The sequence below is a fragment of the Salvelinus fontinalis genome, chromosome 25 (assembly GCF_029448725.1).
Source record: "Salvelinus fontinalis isolate EN_2023a chromosome 25, ASM2944872v1, whole genome shotgun sequence".
NCBI lineage: Eukaryota > Metazoa > Chordata > Actinopteri > Salmoniformes > Salmonidae > Salvelinus > Salvelinus fontinalis.
The window spans coordinates 33758230-33779783 of record NC_074689.1 but is presented as its reverse complement, the minus strand read 5'-3'; the positions used below and the strand labels follow the sequence as shown (position 1 = coordinate 33779783).

The 21554-nt window shown below is 45.3% G+C and overlaps 2 protein-coding genes across 5 annotated transcripts in view; both read right to left on the bottom strand.

The window, feature by feature from the left end:
* The window catches only part of LOC129823204 (disco-interacting protein 2 homolog C-like), a 30090-nt gene extending 20471 nt beyond the window's left edge, over positions 1-9619 (bottom strand). Inside the window, exons 1-10 of one of the 3 annotated variants that reach the window (XM_055882055.1) lie at positions 9128-9619; positions 3591-3662; positions 2895-2996; positions 2587-2712; positions 1895-2197; positions 1693-1815; positions 957-1217; positions 583-780; positions 290-381; positions 38-148 (exon numbers count right to left, since the gene is read on the bottom strand). In XM_055882055.1, the coding sequence (XP_055738030.1) occupies positions 38-148; positions 290-381; positions 583-780; positions 957-1217; positions 1693-1815; positions 1895-2197; positions 2587-2712; positions 2895-2996; positions 3591-3662; positions 9128-9206 (1467 nt within the window). In that variant the 5' untranslated portion in view covers positions 9207-9619. The remainder of the gene's footprint in view (positions 1-37; positions 149-289; positions 382-582; positions 781-956; positions 1218-1692; positions 1816-1894; positions 2198-2586; positions 2713-2894; positions 2997-3590; positions 3663-9127) is intronic. The other 2 variants (XM_055882056.1, XM_055882057.1) reach the window with 2 other exon arrangements.
* Positions 9620-10256: 637 nt separating this feature from the next.
* LOC129823203 (uncharacterized) overlaps positions 10257-21554 on the bottom strand; it is a 28092-nt gene continuing 16794 nt past the window's right edge. Inside the window, exons 7-16 of one of the 2 annotated variants that reach the window (XM_055882053.1) lie at positions 17555-17665; positions 17239-17292; positions 16838-17041; positions 16679-16758; positions 16271-16495; positions 12591-12636; positions 12309-12455; positions 12135-12232; positions 11860-11959; positions 10257-11767 (exon numbers count right to left, since the gene is read on the bottom strand). In XM_055882053.1, coding sequence (XP_055738028.1) covers positions 11615-11767; positions 11860-11959; positions 12135-12232; positions 12309-12455; positions 12591-12636; positions 16271-16495; positions 16679-16758; positions 16838-17041; positions 17239-17292; positions 17555-17665 — 1218 coding nt within the window. In that variant the 3' untranslated portion in view covers positions 10257-11614. The remainder of the gene's footprint in view (positions 11768-11859; positions 11960-12134; positions 12233-12308; positions 12456-12590; positions 12637-16270; positions 16496-16678; positions 16759-16837; positions 17042-17238; positions 17293-17554; positions 17666-21554) is intronic. The other variant, XM_055882054.1, reaches the window with a different exon arrangement.

Below are 21554 nucleotides of genomic sequence, written 5' to 3'. Positions count from 1 at the left end.
TGACCCCTGATTTATGTATCCACTAGATGTACTGTACCTTGCGTGTGAGGGGCACCTCTATGGGTACAGGGACCACCTCAGCCAGCAGGCAGCCGTAGAAGGCCACCATGAAGGCCACCGGGTCATTGTTAGGAAACACCAGCGCCACCTAGTGGATCGGACGAATACAGACAATGGGAAAATATTACAATCCGTCTTGACCTTAATCCTTCTGAAAATAACATTACAAAAAAAACTATATTTTTACTAGTTATTTCATTCAAGGGATGGATATTCTACATGTACTCACCCTGTCCCCCGGTCGCAACATGGGCTCCTGCTTGCTGCCCAGCTTGTGGAGGATGTTATAGGCCAGCTTGATACTCCGAGACCACAGCTTCCCTGTGGACACAACACAAGGCTGAGTAAGTGTGTGTGTGTGTGTGTGTGTGTGTGTGTGTGTGTGTGTGTGTGTGTGTGTGTGTGTGTGTGTGTGTGTGTGTGTGTGTGTGTGTGTGTGTGTGTGTGTGTGTGTGTGTGTGTGTGTGTGTGCGTGTGTGTGCGTGCGTGTGTGTGTACGTGTGTGTGTGTGGGTGTGGTTACCGTATGTGAGTACATATAGAGGTTTGCCAGTGGTATCCAGGCTGGTGAGACAGGGCGCTTTAGGGCTGATGGTTCCCCAGCGTTGGAGAGCTGCCTCCAGGGAGGGGGGCCAGTTAGTCACCACCCCCAGGGCTTCTCCGCTTACTGCCAACATTTCTGCCCCCTCCGGACGCGGCTGCTTAGGATCTGGCTGCTGGACTACAAAGAGTGAAAGAGAGACAGCCTGTATTGTGAAACATGCAAATAAGACCATTAAACACACTACAGATTACTGTAGAAACGTTCACTAAATATAGAGACAAAGAAAATAGCTAGACAGCTAGATTTAAAGCTTAGTTGATTTATTTATAGATTTATTGGTTGATAGCTCCTACCTTCTAGAAGTTCTTCAAAGTCATCAACAAAGAACTCTCTTAGCGGAGGTCTACGAGGCATTTTCAGAGTGTTCACTAGCTGCTGGATCTTAGCAGACACACGACTGCTGACCGGGACACCGTCTCCAGTCTCCATGCGTTCGGCATTGCCGTATTTCTGAGTGTTTCGGGCGATGGTTCCTATGTGGCGCTCTGAGTGGGGGCGGGAGTGGGAGGAGTCAGACGAATAGCCAGTCACATCAGGAGGAGCAGAGTGATTCTCTACACACACAGAGAGAGATGGAGAGAGAGAGACAGAAAGAGACAGAGAGACAAAAAGAGAAAGCAAGAGAGGCAGAAAAAGAGGAGCGACAGAGAGAGAGAAAGAGAGACAGAAAGAGATGGAGAGAGAGACAGAGAAAAAGAGAGAGAGACAGAAAGAGATGGAGAGAGGAGAGAGAGACAGAGACAAAGAGAGAGAGACAGAAAGAGATGGAGGAGAGAGACAGAGACAAAGAGAGAGAGACAGAAAGAGATGGAGAGAGGAGAGAGAGACAGAGACAAAGAGAGAGAGACAGAAAGAGATGGAGGAGAGAGACAGAGACAAAGAGAGAGAGACAGAAAGAGATGGAGAGAGGAGAGAGAGACAGAGACAAAGAGAGAGAGACAGAAAGAGAGAGAGACAGAAAGAGAGAGGGAGAGTTAAAGCAGTGGTGGGGCACATGTATAAAAAAGGTATGTGTGTGTGCGTACTGACCATCAGACTCCAGCGGTGGAGGCCACAGCATATCAGAGCCGAACTCACAGGATCTTCTGAGAGAGCCTCCGTTCTCCGCCATGCCCAGAGCTGCCTTACGCTTCAGAGACAGGTGCCCTATACCTGCAGACACACACATAAAGATTAGACATAAACACATACAGCCTGTACACACACATACACACAGTGAAGTTGTACTCACCGTGGTGTGTTTGTGAGTGGTGAGCTGACACGTGGTGTGACTGGGTCAGGTGTGTGTGTGTGAGGTGGGCGTGTGCCAGGTGTGGGTGTGAGAGGTGTGTGTGTGCGAGCGAGTCGGCCAGTCGTCCTGCGTTGCCACTTCCTCCGCTCTGAGTGGACGAGGACGACGAGGAGGTGGAGCCTAGGTGGGCTGGACCTAAGTGGGCAGGGCGAGTCATCCAGTGTTCCATTCCCGGCATGTCATTGCCTGGCCCCGCCTCTTCCTCTGAGCCCGACGACGAGTCTGAGCACAGTGGGGACAGGCCTAGTGAGGGTCAGTAACCTTCATCCAACTTTCATACAATATAACTACAACTCATAGCTAACTAAAACCCAACCTAACCCCAACCCTATGACACAGTGGAGACCGGCCTAGCGACGGTCAGTAACCTTCTTTCAACTTTACTACAGCATAACACTAACATAATCATAACCAGTGCTTGACTTGGACTAAAATAGGAGCCGGTACTCATTTAGATTTATTATATTTAGGTGCAGGAAATCTGCAATACTTGGGAGCTAATAATATTCTATACGGGGTGCAGGAACTCAAGCGGTAGAAAATGTGAGATGCAGTTACTCAGTTCAGGGGAGCTCCTGCCCAAGTCAAGCACTGAACATAACCTGATAAGTGTATGTGTGTGTGTGTCTCACCTGGGGGTGTGTACGCATCCATGGATGTCTGTACCACCAGTGATCGTCGTTTGGAGGGCATAGGCACTGCCACGTTGCTCTCCACATGTCTGGCTAACACTGCCTGCACCGCCTCACTGTGGACGTCTAGGGGGTGATATGGTGTTGGAGAGAGATGGGCAGGAATTATGTTTGTCAATTTAATCAAAATCTAGATCTATATTATATGTTTATAGTGAAAGGACTGACTAAAGGCGTGTCTATCGAGCAACAGTTTGAATAACTCTGGTCTAAAGTCAGGTTAATCTGTAGTAAAGGTGTGTGTTTACCTGAACGGTAGCGTTCATCACGTGTTCCAGAAGAGCGCCGTCTGTGGAAGCGAGCGGCAGATGGGGGGGCAAATGGGGGGCGGTGAGACATACCCTCCATACCTGCACACACACACACACACACACACACACACACACACACACACACACACGCACGAGCGCGCACACACACACACACGCACGCGCGCGCGCACGCACGCACGCACGCACGCACTCACGCACACACACACACACACACACACACACACACACACACACACACACACAGGGAAAGTCAGACAGAAAAAGAATGAGCGAGTCAAAAAGATACAGTCAAAGTCACAGACGGAGAGAGACACAAAAATCCCCCAACATTCTCAGTGTGGAAGGAGCTTTCAGCATATTCAATATGCTGCTACATTCAGCGCATTGGAGTAATACAAAGTCTTGTGTGACCCAGAGAGAGAGAGAGTGTGACCCAGAGAGAGAGAGAGAGAGAGAGAGAGAGAGAGAGAGAGAGAGAGAGAGAGAGAGAGAGAGAGAGAGAGAGAGAGAGAGAGAGAGAGAGAGAGAGAGAGAGAGAGAGAGAGAGAGAGAGAGAGGAGAGAGAGAGAGAGAGAGAGAGATTAAACGAGGAGGGTCAAACCCAGTGGGACTAGAATAGATGTGCTGCATACTGGTGTTCTACTAGAGGACAGAGACTGTGTATTTATGTACCTCCAGGATGAGGAAAGTAGGCCCTGATCAGCTTAGACCGCTTCTTCTCATAACCCTTCTGTGTGATGTCACCTGGCAGAGAGAGAGGGGGAGAGAAAGAGGTTGTTTTGAGTGTAAGAGTATCAGTTAACCCAGTTTTTTGACAAGGCCTCAGAACCCACCCCTTTAGTGTGTGTGAGAGAACATTCTATTTTTTAGAGTGAATGACAAGTGAATGAGAGCGAGAGCATGTGTTTCACAATCTGACCATGGAGAGTGGCCAGAACATCTGGGTCCAATCTGCTCATCTGTTTCTTGCTATGATATTCAGGCATGTGTGTGTGTGTGTGTGTGTGTGTGTGTGTGTGTGTGTGTGTGTGTGTGTGTGTGTGTGTGTGTGTGTGAGGCTTTTCCGCAGATCAGATACAGCATTCCTGTTTCTGCACACACACGCACACACACACACACACACACACACACACACACACACACACACACACACACACACACACACACACACACACACACACACACACACACACACACACACACACACACACACACACACACACACACACACACACACAAAATCTGTTTTTTACTAGATTACTTGTAGTTTTTCATGTTGTCTGTCTGTAATTTTTGTAATGACTTGGTGCTGCCTATCTTGGCCAGGACGCTCTTGAAAAAGAGATTTTAAATCTCAATGAGCCCTTCCTGGTTAAATAAAGGTTAAATAAAAAATATTTAAAAAAGGGAGACACCATCTTCCAATCTTATCGCAGCCGAGCAGGGAGGGAGTTGCCTAGCAACCGTTCTCCTGGAGAAGGCCTGGTGGCCATCTTGGATTTCCAGATGTGAAAACTGGGCTAATGATCCCTGCATGAGTGTGTGAGAGAGAACACCACACTGAATTATCAGAGTTCATAACAACCCGTTCTCTCTCTCTCCTATTCTCTCGTTCTTCAAATTATCTTTTTCTCTTGGTCTCTCACAGTTTCATACTATTCATGGTTTGCACATTTCGTCTTAATATAGTTTTGAACATTCGTTTGGATGTTTTGGACTCTCAAAAGTGCATTACTGTGGCTTGGACATTTCAAAAGGAGGCAAATAATTTGTAGGAAAACCTTGTGTAATGATTTTGATGTCGCCAGATTGACTTTTGATGGAGTATAACGTCAGCTAGCTAGTTAAGAATTTTAGCTAGCTAACATTAGCATTGATAGCTATTTTTGACCAACTTTGCTAGCTAATGACAACATTTCCATCTGTTTAAAGTAAATTTGATGACATGATAATGATGGAAAAGTTGTTTCCTACAAAATATCTGCCTACTTTAGCAATGTCATCATATTTCCAAGACACTATAGGGTAATTTAGAAGAAACAGCCGTTAGCCTCCGTCCAGAATTATTGGGCTTATCATTACTTTTTGGCACCGGCATCGCCGGCAGAGGGAGGCTTGAGAACATTCATAACAATGGCATGACACGACCGAGTGACGGAAGTGCAACCTATGAATACAGCTGAGAGGGAATCTATAGTCCATGTCACAACCACTAAAGAAATGTCTCATTTTCCTATTTAGAAAATGTGTAATAAAACTGAAAATTATATTTTCCTTCAAGTGACTGAAAATTGCTAACCAACAAAGAACCTTTGGAAAGTGTGTGTTTTTGTGTGTCTCACATTGATCTTCAGAATCACATCTATACCCAGCTGTGATTGGTTACAGTCTAAGCAGCATTCCTTCCCTATTGGTCATTGTGAACAAATTAAAATCACACAGATAGACAGTGGGAGAGAGATGCCATGCCAATCACTCTGTGTACCCCCCCCCTCTCTTTCACTCTCTGGTTTCTCCTTTTATCTTTGTATCCATTACAATCTCCTTTCATGTGATCTCTCTCTCTCTCTCTCACACACACACACACACACACACACACACACACACACACACACACACACACACACACACACACACACACACACACACACACACACACACACACACACACACACACACACACACACACACACACACACAACATGGGGACATTGTGCCTTCAGGCTGAAACTCGTGTCCCAGAATCCTCAGTGTCTATACACAAACGTGTCCAGAGCTGGGCCAGAGGGCTCACACACACGGAATGGTCACTCGATGGGCCAGAGAAATAAAGAGAGGAAGGTGGGAGAATAATATGCTGTGTAGCACAATAATTTTTGGCTCCTTCTCCGTGGCCGACGTGACTAAGATATTTAAGTGTGTTAATCCTCGCAAGGCTGCCGGCCCAGACGGCATCCCTAGCCGCATCCTCAGAGCATGCGCAGACCAGCTGACTGGTGTGTTTACGGACATATTCAATCTCTCCCTATCTCACTCTGCTGTCCCCACATGCTTCAAGATGGCCACCATTGTTCCTGTACCCAAGAAAGCAAAGGTAACTGAACTAAATGACTATCGCCCCGTAGCACTCACCTCTGTCATCATGAAGTGCTTTGAGAGGCTAGTTAAGGATCATATAAACTCTACCTTACCTGACACCCTAGACCCACTTCAATTTGCTTACCGCCCCAATAGATGCACAGACGATGCAATCGCCATCGCACTGCACACTGCCCTATCCCATCTGGACAAGAGGAACACCTATGTAAGAATGCAGTTCATTGACTATAGCTCAGCATTCAACACCATAGCACCCTCCAAGCTCATCATTAAGCTCGAGGCCCTGGGTCTGAACCCCGCCCTGTGCAACTGGGTCCTGGACTTCCTGACGGGCTGCCTCAGGTGGTGAAGGTGGGAAACAACACCTCCACTTCACTGATCCTTAACACAGGGGCCACGCAAGGATGTGTGCTCAGCCCCCTTCTGTACCTCCTGTTCACCCATGACTGCGTGTCTACGCACGCCTCCAACTCAATCATCATGTTTGCACTGCAGTTATAGGCCTGATTACCAACAATGACAAGACAGCATACAGGGAGGAGGTGAGGGCCTTAGGAGAGTGGTGCCAGTAAAATAACCTCTCACTCAACGTCAACAAAATAAAGGAGCTGATCGTGGACTTCAGGAAACAGCATACGGAGCACATCCCTATCCACATCGATGGGACCACAGTGGAGAAGGTGAAATGTTCCAGGGCATACACATCACTGACGATCTGAAATGGTCCAGATAGCGTGGTGAAGAAGGCACAACTGCGCCTCTTCAACCTCATGAGGCTGAAAAAAAACTGGCTTGGCCCCTAAAACCCTCACAAACTTTTACAGATGCATAATTGAGAGCATCCTGTCGGGCTGTATCACCTGGTACGGCAACTGCACCGCCTGCAACCGCTGGGCTCTCCAGAGGGTGGTGCGGTCTGCACAACGCATCACAGGGAGCAAACAACCTGCCCTTCAGGACACCTACAGCACCCATTGTCACAGGAAGGCCAAAAAGATCAAGGACATCCATCACCCGAGCCTTGGCCTGTTCACCCCACTATCATCCAGAAAGCAAGGTATGTACATGTGCATCAAAGCTGGGACCGAGACTGCAAGGCCATCAGACTGTTAAATAGCCATCACTAGCCGGCTTCCAACCAGTTGCGCAACCCTGCACCTTAGAGGCTGCTGCCCTATATACATAGACTTGGAATCACTGGCCACTTTAATAATGGAACAGTAGACACTTTAATAATGTTTAAACATTGTTTACATACTGCTTTACTCATCTATGTACACTACCGGTCAAAAGTTTTTACAACACCTACTCATTCAAGGGTTTTTCTTTATTTGTACTATTTTCTACATTGTAGAATAATAGTGAAGACATCAAAACTATGAAATAACACATATGTAATCATGTAGTAACCATAAAAGTGTTAAATCAAAATATATTTTATATTTGAGATTCTTCAAAGTAGCCACCCTTTGCCTTGATGACAGCTTTGCACACTCTTGGCATTCTCTCTACTAGCTTCAGTAGAATATAATACAGTATATACACTACCGGTCAAACTTTTGTTATTTACTTACTTACTGTATTATATTCTACTGTATATAGTCAACGCCACACCGACATTGCTCAATCTAATATTGACATATTTCTTAATTCCATTATTTTACTTTTAGATGTGTGTATTTTTATGAATTGTTAGATACTACTGCACTGTTGGAGCTAGGAACACAAGTATTTCACTACACCCGCAATAACATCTGCATGTGACAACAAAATGTAATTTGATTTGACGAGAGAGCAGCTTGCCAAAGGAGCCGGATAAAAACAGAACCCCTATAGAAAAAGGCACTGTCCGCTCACTCTTGGCTGCTCCCACAAGAAATCTTTTAAATAAAGCTTTAGTGATACACCTACATCAACAATGTTTTTACAGAGTGGCACCTGATAAAGACCATGATCTATCTGTCCTAATACATTCCTGTCTGTCATCATCCATCCATCCATGTCCACATACAGGACCTGTCTATCTCAGTGTTTCCTCTATAGTCATTTAGCAGCGGTGCCCCACGAGACATACTTTTAAATGGCGACTGGAAGTTAATGGGAACAGCTAGCATGTCATTGCATTGCTACACTACTAGCAATGCACCCACCCTTGCTGAAAAAAACACTAGGGGAAACACTGTCCACCAGTATCTGCCATGTCCTGGTTCTGCTCTGATTGAACAGCATATGGAGGGACAGCTGGGTTGGGAACCAACACTCTAGCAATCATAAGATACTGCAAATCTGTCTGCAATAGAAAACGTTGACAACAACACATCAAGGTTATAGGCGTTCAACAGGGTGTCCCTAACACGCTAGTCCATGTAAACCACATACACACAGGCCGCTAGACGCGTCACACAACATACACCAGGAGCGTTGATAGCAATCTATAGAGCAGAGAATGTATATTAATAAAAAATGTCAACCTTATATAATGCAGACACAAATGCGCAATTTATCTGACAATATAACATGCGGCAAAATAATATCCGCACTCAATTGGTGGGATACGCTTGGTTGTGATTTAACAGATTCGGTGTCGGCTATTTTATTTTAGATTCAATTGTCAGCATAAAAATTAACCGAAATCATCATCAGCTGCTGAGCGTGCAGGCCAAAACACCGAGCCTGAGCACACACACACACCACCGAACCGTCTCCTGTCACGCAGTGTTGCATCGGTATCGCTATTATTAAATCCATTCGTTTGAGCATGACACACACGTAGGCCTACACACACCACACGCACACAGGTCCGTGGACGCACGGACAAAACGTACTTCTCAAGGTCAAATAGACAGTTTTCAGACCTGAACCGAGCACAGGGCCATATGTCTGTGTATGTGTCACGACCAGAGAGACAAAGAAAGGCGGGTGAATCCCGCAGTGGGCTCCCACTCTTCCCTCACCCGGTCCCGGCTAGAGCAGACTGTGAGGGCGGCTCTGACAAACATCTGGAGGGGCGGAGCAGGGGAGAGGGAGGGGGGTCTAGGGTGGAACGAGACATTACTGTAGAGATTCCTCTACGTTAACGGAAAAACGGGGCGCCCGGGGTTTGTTCTTACCCTCTGACAGCTCGAGCTCCAGCTCCGCCAGCCGGGCGCGAACCTCCAGTGGTAACGGCGACGCCTCGCGCTCTGCCATTAGGTTATCCGGTAGAAAAATACCTCGGTTCTCTCTGTTGCTTTCTCCTCTCCTCTTCCCCCACTCCTCCGCCAGAGAGAGCGAGAGCGCTATTCTGCGGCCCCTCCTCGGCGGCGAGCGGTGCGTCGACGCGAACAAAGAGAATAAATCTGTTTGTCTGTTCACCGGGGCCCTGACATGGTCTCGTGAGGAGTGTACCTCCTCTCCGTTATTATAGTATTTGTGATGAGGGACCACTGAGGGTCCGTTGGTCGGTGGGTCTCGAGGCTGCTTGCCTGGCGATGCGGTGCTGATGATGAGACTCGCGCTGTTTCACAGCGCCTACTGATGTCACGTGACGCAGATAGGAGAGGCGCAGTACCGGGAATGACCAAGAGGGGTCGCAGCGTGGGAGGCGGGGGTATTATTACCCGACCACCACACCCTCTCCACACACAAACACACACACGCACGCATATTGGAAATTATAGCATATATCTAATATCATTGAATTATAGCAACAATACCGTGCTGGTGGATATTTGGTCTTCATATGAATCCCCAGGACTAGCCAAGGAGCACACTAGCCGGGTTGTCTGCACACCACTAGGCTTAGCTCTGGGAGCTCAGTTTAAGTCGTCAAGTCTCAGGCAAGGTTACTCGTCATCATCTGATTCTGTAAGATACTGTATTGTACACAGATGGCTTTTGTGACTATGTAGTGATGTTGCCACCTGCTGGTCACACCGTGAAACCACAACCAATGCAATACCAAGAATCAGCACATAGACACAGCAGCAGGCTCCATATAGTATCACGGCATGTCATAACACAAAACAGCAGGATGTGTCGATTTTGTCACATGATTGAAAAGGTTAAACAAACAAGCTGTAAAAAAAAATCAGAGATTCAGCACCACAGAAGCAGACAGCGACTGAACTCTGAAGTTCAGCACAGCACCACATGACCGTGGAAAGCGACCGTCTCAGGTGTACCCATTCGCCACTTTGCCAATCTGACCACAGCCTCCTACTAAAGGGAAGGCTCCCTTACAATAATTAAGCGAACATAGAGTTTCCCATTGTTTATTATTAAAGGCACTTGTTTAATAATAGTCAAATTATTTACATCTGTACAGAAAAAATAACATATTCACTTTCGTGCCTTAATTCTGTATCGATTACCCGCATTTGCACACTGAATCACTCTCAAACATAGGAAATGCGAACTGAAAGCTTTATCTACATCCCCCACCCTCTCCCTTCAGCTACCCCTGATTCCAAATCAAATTCAATTTGTTAACGCTAACAGTGTTGTATGTACACATATCAATATCCACCGCAGATGTTTCTCTTCTAAACAGACACCCACCCTCCAAACTCAAAACAACACAAACCAATCAACACACAAGACATTCCATCTAAATAAAACAGTAAATAAATACATCTAAAACTCATGCAGAAACAAATTTCGATATGAAATCAGTTTAGCTTCTTGGCTTTTTAGCTTCTTGGCACTCAGTGCCTGGCTGTTTGTACTTAGTGTAACTGTTCCAGTGTGTTCCAGTGTAGTTACTGTAACTGTTCCAGTGTGTTCCGTATAGTTACTGTAACTGTTCCAGTGTGTTCCAGTGTAGTTACTGTAACTGTTCCAGTGTGTTCCAGTGTAGTTACTGTAACTGTTCCAGTGTAGTTACTGTAACTGTTCCAGTGTAGTTACTGTAACTGTTCCAGTGTGTTCCAGTGTAGTTACTGTAACTGTTCCAGTGTAGTTACTGTAACTGTTCCAGTGTAGTTACTGTAACTGTTCCAGTGTGTTCCAGTGTATTTACTGTAACTGTTCCAGTGTAGTTACTGCAACTGTTCCAGTGTAGTTACTGTAACTGTTCCAGTGTGTTCCAGTGTAGTTACTGTAACTGTTCCAGTGTGTTCCAGTGTAGTTACTGTAAGTGTTCCAGTGTGTTCCAGTATAGTTACTGTAACTGTTCCAGTGTGTTCCAGTGTAGTTACTGTAACTGTTCCAGTGTGTTCCAGTGTAGTTACTGCAACTGTTCCAGTGTGTTCCGTATAGTTACTGTAACTGTTCCGCTGAAGTTATTTAGACTTAGGAATTAATACAGAAGTATGTCTGATGCTCTAAATACTAATCAATATTCATAAAAATAAATTAATCAATATTAAACCGTAAAGAATTCAGAGAGTTCCGTCAGACAGACAGAGAGACAGACACAAGATGGACAGACAGACAGCAGAGAGAAACAAGAGTTCTACAACTTGGCTTCTAAAACTAACTAAACTTTATAAATCAAATAAATCAAAACATCAACATTAAAGGGCTATAGATTTTTTTATTGGACTTGAAAAACATCTTCCTCTTCTCTCCTCCTCCCCTCTTGCCCTCCCCAACCAAAAGTAACCATCTCACTCTGGTCACCGTGGTAACTGAGCCTGGTCAGACTCCTGTGCAGGATAGGCTGGGGCAAGCTCCGCCCCGGATGGGGTGTGGTCAATGGGGTTTGCGCAAAGCGTTTGATTGGCTCGTATCCTTTGGCAGATCTCAGCGTAGCTTGGCTTCTTGGACTCCTAACCAATCACAACACAGGACAGATCAGTACCCAGCATACACTACTTTCACTAATAACCAGTTTGTCTCTGTAGTCTGTGAGGTGTCTCACCACTGCTGGTCTGTTTTCCTTCGTGGTCTGGAGAGGTTCTTTCACGGTCGGAGGAGCTGCTGTGGTCCTCTTGGGAGATGGCATGGTTTCCTTCAGCTTCCTGTGGTACAGCAACAACCACCATCAACCACAACCCTCAACCATAACACAACACAACCATAACACAGACATGAGTCTGCATGTATTCTTCTTCCTTGAAGTAATCATACAAAACACATTGTGAAAGGGACCCATTCCACAGCAATGATGATTCAAAGGAAGGAGAATATACTCACTCTGGGGGGAGGGTTTTCTGAGGCAATACTGTGATAGGCTGGAGGTCTTGTAATGTCACAGTGGTTGATTGGCTGGTACTGCTGTCTGTAACTGCACTCTGTAACAAGAAAAACAACCTTACAAGAAAGTAGACGGCATGTGTGAGTGTGTATGTGTGTGTGACTCTTGGTTACCTTGTGGTTGCAGGTTGCTTTGTGATTGCTGGTTGCTATGGTAAGTGTTTCTCTGGAGGCTGTTGCCGGGGGCAGTGGGGGGAAGCTAGTAGGGCCCAGCTCCAGACTGGGAGACAAGGAGCGGGGGGGCGACTTGGGGGGCTCTCTCTAAACATACATACGTTTATATACACATATTGTTATACACAGACATACATATCCACAGACACACAAAAACAACACTCACAAATAAGAGCTTTTCCTTGACATTTTCCCAAAGCCATCCACATGTTAAGTACTTACAGTGTACTTCTCATCTCTTCTCCTCCTCTGACCAATGGGGCCTCTCCTTCAGAGAGAGAGAATCAATAGGCAGGTTTCTTATTGACCCAGCTTTATTCAACAAAAGCAATGTCTACAACAAAAAAATCACTGCGGCATGTGTAATGGAAAGAACAGAATGTGGATAACTTTTCTAAAGATCGTCGAAATTTGTGGATTTTTCTTTTCGTTCGACAGAGGTGGATTTTTCTTTTCGTTCGACAGAGATTTTCTTTTGTCAAGCTTTACTAAGACAATCAATTTAAAAAAAGTATTTTTCAAATAAATATTGATTGCTGAATAATTTTGAAAGTATGCAGGGCCCGTGATGTCATCGCGTAACCAGGGCCGGTCCTTGCCGTTCTGCCATCCTAGGGGAGACCAAAAACCAATGTCCGGACCGGACCAAAAACGAATATCAGTGGATGTGGAAATCAAGGCCAGTCCAGACTGCACCAAAAAAAGACGTCCAAAAGGCATCGGTGTCGGTCCATGATTACTGAGGTGTAGCCTACAGTGTTGCCTGAAATATAATCTTATGAATGCCCATCTACAGTGCATTCGGAAAGTATTCAGACCCCTTCACTTTTTCCACATTTTGTTACGTGACAGCCTTATTCTGAAATGGATTACATTTTTTAAAAATCTCATCAATCTACACACAATACCTCATAATGACAAGCGGGAACAGTTTTTTGAAATTTTTGCAAATATATTAAAAATAAAAAGCCAAAATACCTTATTTACATAAGTATTCAGACCCTTTGCTATGAGACTCAAAATTGAGCTCAGGTGAATCCTGTTTCCATTGATCATCTTTGAGATGTTTCTACAACTTGATTGGAGTCCACCTGTGATAAATTCAATTGATTGGACATGCTTTGGAAAGGCACACACCTGTCTATATAAGATCCCACAGTTGACAGTGCATGTGAAAACCAAGCCACGAGGTCGAAGGAATTGTCCGTAGAGCTCAGAGACAGGATTGTGTCAAGGCACAGATCTGGGGAAGTGTACCAAAGAAATTCTGCAGCATTGAACGTCCCCAAGAACACAGTGGCCTCCATCATTCTTAAATGGAATAAGTTTGGAACCACCAAGACTCTTCCTAGAGCTGACCGCCCGGCCAAAATGAGCAATCGGGGGAGAAGGGCCTTGGTCTGGGAGGTGACCAAGAACCCGATGGTCACTCTGACAGAGCTCCAGAGTTCCTCTGTGGAGATGGGAATACCTTCCAGAAGGACAACCATCTCTACAGCACTCCACCAATCAGGCCTTTATGGTAGAGTGGCCAGACGGAAGCCACTCCTCAGTAGAAGGCACATGACAGCCCGCTTGGAGTTTGAAAAAAGGCACCTAAAGATTCTCTGGTCTGATGAACTCAAGATTGAACTCTTTGGCCTGAATGCCAAGCATCACGTCTGGAGAAAACCTGGCACCATTCCTACGGTGAAGCATGGGTAGCAGCATCATGCTGTGGAGATGTTTTTCAGCGGCAGGGACTGAGAAATTAGTCACGATCGAGGGAAAGATGAATGGAGCAAAGTACAGAGAGATCCTTGATGAAAACTTGCTCCAGACCGGGGCGAAGTTTCACCTTCCAATAGGACAACGACCCTAAGCATACAGCCAACACAACGAAGGAGTGGCTTTGGGACAAGTCTCTGAATGTCCTTGAGAGTTCCAGACAGAGCCCAGACTTGAACTCAATCAAACATCTCTGGAGAGACCTGAAAATAGCTGTGCAGCGCGACGCTCCCCATCCAACCTGACAGCGCTTGAGAGGATCTCCAGAGAATAATGGGAGAAACTTCTCAAATACAGGCGTGCCAAGCTTGCAGCGTCATACCCAAGAAGACTCAAGTATGTAAATCACTGCCAAAGGTGCTTCAACAATGTACTGAGTAAAGGGTCTGAATACTTATGTAAACCAGTTTATGGGGTATTTTGTGTAGATTGATGAGGAAAAATAATTCAAACCATTTTAGAATAAGGCTGTAACTTAACAACACTTGGAAAAGGTCAAGGGGTCTGAATACTTTCCGAATGCACTGTATGTGGTAAGACTACCGTTTATAAAACACCAAAAAAAGACATCAAAAAGTCTTCGGCTCGTGCTTACTGGGGTGTATCCTACCATGTGGCCTGCAACAGAATTTTATGAATGTCATTCCATGTGGTAGGCCGTAGCATTGGCTTTATTAATCCTGATTCCTGTGACTAATTAATTAGGCTATTTAAGCTCTGAATATCGGCTACCCAACTTTATCAGGAGTTATTGTGAGCCTATTTTACAATGTGTTTACAAAGCTGGAAATGCAGAACTATTTTCTTTTTCGCTATGATCAGCTTGTCAAAACAATTGACGGATGCTAACTTGAAACCACTGATCATGACAATGGGGTGAAACTCCTAGACAACACTTGTGGTTGTCCATTCTCCTTTGACTTGTCCTGTTTTTAGGATATGTTGTTTGTTAAAATGTCAGTGCATTTTTATTTGAATGGGCGCCATTTAGGTTAGGCTATTTGATCGGAGAAACCTACATGATAACCTACATAAAAAGTGTCTGTCTCATTACATTGTCATACATGTCATCTCCAGCCTGTAGGCTACAGAAAAGGCCACACTCTTTTAACCATATCCTATATCTGTTACACGATTTATGGAACGTTGCGTTAGTGTCGCACCACAGCGATGTGTCTCTCCAACAGTACCATGGAGAGGCGCCCTGTGAATGGACAAGCAAAATATTTTGTGCCCCTGCCTTTTACAAAGTGGGCATTGCTTATCACAGGGTGGCATTTGCATTCAGCTAAAAAGCCCTTATGCCACTGGTTGTGAGAAACTGTCATTGTTTTTGAGCAGAATTATGTGGGGTTTCATGTGTTGTTGTTGGAGTTGCGTCTTGGTCAGTTTAGCTCAGAAAATACCGCCCTCGTCAATCTGATGCCATAGGTGGCCGCCTAATTCTGTCTAATGAGCTGGTCGGCCGTGCTCGTAACTATAAAGCTCCACTCCACATTTCATTCTAATGCCCACTTCTTTGCAAAATCTATTTTTGTCCTGACTTTCTGAATGCCTGAATTGCTTTGCCTTGCTGTTCTGGTTGTCTGGCAAGTTTCATCGTACAATTGTTTCAGATCTACAGGAGTGCAAGTTTCACCATGGCACCATGGACCTTGGCGATATGTTGGCACACAAGAATTATTAGAATATGGTAAATATTAGTCAATTATTGCATTCTATCCATGCTGGCTTTGCAGGCTACCTGAGACATAAAACAGATAGGTGGGAGGGCACTGTCGCCAAGTTATTAGGCCTTATGCGCAATTTGCCTAAATACTGTAGGTAATGGAAAACCTTCAACCAATTAATTTCTATTCGACATTGTAGGTTTTTGCGAAAGTGGGTTCTTTTAGGTGTGAAATTATTACATCCAGCTGATTTTATTGACAATATAGTTCAATGGAAATGCACTGTAGCATAGCATGCAATTAAAAAAAAAAAAAATCACTGGACAAGTTAATGAAAACATCGCTATTATCTTTCTTCAGTTCACGTGGTACCTAAAAAACATTTTATATTTTGTTTAGTCTCTACTGAACATGAGTTATCAGGAAGAGTCCCGTCTCTAAGGGCTGGAGGTTAGAGGTCATTACCTTCCTATGCCAGTGCTTGGGGAGGACCTTGACTCCCTTCTCCCTCCACGCTGACCCCCCTCTCCCTCCCTACGCCTGTTGCCTGGTAACCGTGGCCGGCCCTGCCTGTGGGGGCCAGGGGGGCCTATTGGTACATGCTCTGGGAAGAAGGGGGGGTCATCCAGAAGACCCGGCTCCCTGTCGCCAGAACGCCGCCTCTGGTCCCGCTGCCCACGGTTCCCCCTTCTGGAGGAGAGAGAGAGAAACACATGTAACATCACAACAACCTAACTACAACCATGGTTCCATCATCAAGAAAAACACAGAAATGGAGAGAGAGAGAAACAAAGAAATAGAGAGAAAATGATAGCTTGGGAGAAGGAGAGAGACGTCTCTCCAGAATGAGAAAGAGAGTGAGGAGTGTAGTACCTGTGTCTGTATGAGGGGGATATTTTGAAGCTGGGGCCTCCTGGGAAGCCGTTCATGAAGCCAGATAATGACGCCATCTGCTGTACAGAACACCAATGACACCAGTGTGAGAGAAAATGCTTGTACCTGCATCTGTGTACGTGTGTGTGTCCATCTCACCAGGTCAGGGTCCGTGTATCCGGCCATGGCAGCCAAACTTTGATTGGTCATTGGGTAAAGCTGTGGGTGGGGCTGCTGGAAAGTGGGAGGGGCGTAGTATGGGTTGTATGGCTGCTGATTGGTGCAGGAGTCCATTGCGCGGGGCCTGTAGCCATTCTTTGGAGCGTAAGATGTGACTGCCATCACATTGGCCTTGATCCGTGCCTGATCAATTTATTATTCAACAAGGCAATCAATCAATCTTTTATCATGTGACTGGCACTTGCATCATGTATAGAAAAATATTTAGATCAGGTTAGGGTTTGGCAGGGGTAGGCCATCATTGTAAATAAGAATTTGTTCTTAACTGACTTGCCTAGTTAAATAAAGGTTAAATAAATAAATAAAAAGTCTCAACTCACCTTGATGGGTTTTCCCTGGAACGTCCTCACCTCCTCTCTCAGGTACTGAAATGCCTGGCACACACACACACACACACACACACACACACACACACACACACACACACACACACACACACACACACACACACACACACACACACACACACACACACACACACACACACACACACACACACACACACACACACACACACACACACACGTGAATGAAATCTGCAGCTGAATGAAATCTGCATGAATGTCTAGAGAATAAATCCTTCTCCCAGCTGTTGTTAACCTCCGTAACCCCAGTCTCTGTCTCTCCCAGCTGTACCTGTTGAGCGTCAGCCTCAGTTTTAAAGGTGATGAACCAGTTGTCGTTCTGGGCAAACTCACAGCTCTGGATCCTGGGGAGGCTCTCACACGCAAACAGAGCCTTTACCTCCTGGTGGTTTAACAAAATAAACACGCACATCAGCACTGAAACACACACATAATCCATGGGCCAGCAGGACAAATTGAACATATATTGAACAAAAATATAAAACGCAACATGCAACAATTTCAAAGATTTTACTGAGTTACAGTTCATATGAGGAAATCAGTCAATTGAAATACATTCATTAGGCCCTAATCTATGGATTTCACATGACTGGGAATACAGATATGCATCTGTTGGTCACAGATACCTTTAAAAAAAAAAATCGGCTTCACAATGGGCCTCAGGATCTCGTTACAGTATTTTTGTGTATTCAAATTGCCATCTTTAAAATGCAATTCTGTTCATTGTCCGTAGCTTATGCCTGCCCATACCATAACCCCACCACTCTGTTCACAACGTTGACATCAGCAAACCACTCGCCCACACAACGCCACACACTTGGTCTGCGGTTGTGAGGCCGGTTGGACATACTGCCAAATTATCTAAGACGACATTGGAGGTGGCTTATGGTAGAGATTAACATTACATTCTCTGGCAACAGCTCTGGTGGACATACCTGCAGTCAACATGCCAATTGCATGCTCCCTCAAAACTTGTTTTATGTGACAAAACTGCACATTGTAGAGTGGACTTTTATTGTCCCCCGCACAAGGTGCACCTTTGTAACACTCATGCTGTTTAATCAGATTCTTGATTTGCCACACCTGTCAGGTGGATGGATTATCTTAGCAAAGGAGAAATGCTCACTAAAAGGGATTTAAACAAACTTGTGCACAACATGAGAGAAATAAGCTTTTTGTGCGAATGGAACATTTCTGTGATCTTTTATTTCAGCTCATGAAACATGGGACCAACACTTTACATTTACCTGTGGTAAATTCAATTGATTGGACATGATTTGTAAAGGCACACACCTGTCTATATAAGGTCCCACAGTTGACAGTGCATGTCAGAGTAAAAACCAAGCCACGATGTTGAAGGAATTGTCCATAGAGCTCAGAGACAGGATTGTGTCGAGGCACAGATCTGGAGAAGGGTACCAAAAAATGTCTGCAGCATTAAAGGTCCAAGACCACAGTGGCCTCCATCATTCTTAAATGGAAGACGTTTGGAATCACCAAGACTCTTACTAGAGCTGGCTGCACGGCCAAACTGAGCAATTGGGGGAGAAGGGCCTTGGTCAGGGAGGTGACCAAGAACCCGATAGTAACTCTGACAGAGCTCCAGAGTTCCTCTGTGGAGATGGGTGAAACTTCCAGAAGGACAACCGTCTCTGCAGCACTCCACCAATCAGGCCTTTATTATGTATAATGGCACCAGAGGGGACTGCTGCCGTTTTATGGGCTCCTAACCAACTGTGCTATTTTGTTGGTTTTTGCATTGTTTGTAACTTATTTTGTACATAATGTTGCTGCTACCGTCTCGAATGACCGAAAAGAGCTTCTGGACATCAGAACAGCGATTACTGACCTTAAACTGAACGAATAATTTTTCTTTAATGAGTTGGACGAGAGGGATTTACTCCAGACACCCGACGAGGCCCTCATCCCTGTCATTCGCAGGAGAAAAAGACGGAGATATCGCGGAAGGTGATCAGGGTGCCTTGTAAGGATCCGGCGACGAGTGGTTAATCTGCTTTTACCAACGGTACTATCGGCCAACGTACAATTGCTGGATAATAAAGTGGACAAACTGCAAGCACGTATATCCTACCAACAGGATATTAAAAACTGTAACATCATATGACATGAACAACATACAGCTGGCGGGTTACACACTGTATCGGCAGGATAGAACAGCAGCCTCTGTTAAGACAAAAGGTGACAGTCTATGTATATTTGTAAACAACAGCTGGTGCACGATATCTAAGAAAGTTTTGAGGTTTTGCTCGCCTGAGGTAGAGTATCTCATGAAAAGCTGTAGACCACACGATCTACCAAAAGAGTTTTCATCTATAATCTTTGTAGCTGTCTATTTACCACCACAAACCGATGCTGGCATAAAGACCGCACTCAATGAGTTGTATAAGGCCTTAAACAAACAGAAAAACTCTCATCCAGAGGTGGCAGGGGACTTTAATGCAGGGAAACTTAAATCCGTTTTACCTAATTTCTACCAGCATGTTAAATGTGCAACCAGAGGGGGGGGGGGGGGGGGGGGGACTAAAGAGATGCGTACAAAGCTCTCCCTCTTCCTCCATTTGGCAAATCTGACTATAATTCTATCCTCCTGATTCCTGCTTACAGGAAGCTACAGGAATGTTTTGAGACTGGAATATATTCTGGGATTCTTCCGATGGCATTGAGTACACAACATCAGTCACTGGCTTGATCCATTTTTTATTTTACCTTCATTTAACTAGGCAAGTCAGTTAAGAACAAATTCTTATTTCCATTGACGGCCTAGGAACAGTGGGTTAACTGCCTTGTTCAGGGGCAGAACGACAGATTTTTACCTTGTCAGCTCGGGGATTCGATCTTGCAACTTTCCGGTTACTAGTCCAACGCTCTAACCACTAAGTGTGTAGATGACATCAGCCCCACAGTGACTATAAGTACATACCCCAACAAAAAGCCATGGACTACAGGCAACATCAGCACTGAGCTAAAGGGTAGAGCTTTAGCTCACAAGCTGCTGTTCTCACACAAATGATCAAGGAACCCACCAGGTACAACCCCAAATCCGTAACAAAATCCGTAACCAGATATCATCCTGACCAACTTGCCCTCTAAATACACTTCTGCTGTCTTCAACCAAGATCTCAGCGATCACTGCCTCATTGCCTGCGTGCGTAATAGGTCCGTGGTCAAACGACCATCACTCATCACTGTCAAATGCTCTCTAAAACACATCAGTGAGCAGGCCTTTCTAATCGACCTGGCCCGGGTATCCTGGAAGGATATTGACCTCATCCCGTCAGCAGAGGATGCCTGGTTGCTCTTGAAAAGTGCTTTCCTCACCATCTTAAATAAGCATGCCCCATTCAAAAAATGTAGAACTAAGAACAGATATAGCCCTTGGTTCACCCCAGACTTGACTGCCCTTCACCAGCACAAAAACATCCTGTGGCGTTCTGCATTAGCATCGAATAGCCCTTGCGATATGCAACTTTTCAGGGAAGTCAGGAGCCAATATATATAGCTTTTTCAAACAGAAATTTGCATACTGTAGCACTAATTCCAATAAGTTTTGGGACACTGTAAAGTCCAAGGAGAATAAGTGCACCTCCTCCCAGCTGCCCACTGTACTGAGGACAGGAATCACTGTCACCACCGTTAAATCTACGATAATCGATAATTTCAATAAGCATTTTTCTACGGCTGGCCATGCTTTTCACCTGGCTACCCCTACCCCGGCCAACATCTCAGCACCCCCTGCAGTAACTTTCCCAAGCCCCCCTTTCTCCTTCACCCAAATCCAGACAGCGGATGTTCTGAAAGAGCTGCAAAATCTGGATCCCTACAAATCAGCTGGGCTAGACAATCTGGATCCTCTATTCCTAAAATTATCAGACGAAATTGTTGCAACCCCTATTACTAGCCTATTCAACCTCTCTTTCGTATCGTCTGAGATCCCCAAAGATTGGAAAGCTGCCGTGGTCATCCCCTCTTCAAAGGGGGAGACACTCTAGACCCAAACTGTTATAGACCTATATCCATCCTGCCCTGCCTTTCTAAAATCTTCGAAAGCCAAGTTAACAAACAGATCACTGACCATTTGGAATCCCACCGTACCTTCTCCACTATGCATTCTTATCGGAAGACTCAATAGCCTTGGCTTCTCAAATGACTGCCTCGCCTAGTTCACCAACTACTTCTCAGATAGAGTTCAGTGTGTCAAATCGGAGGGCCTGTTGTCCGGACCTCTAGCAGTCTCTATGGGGGTGCCACAG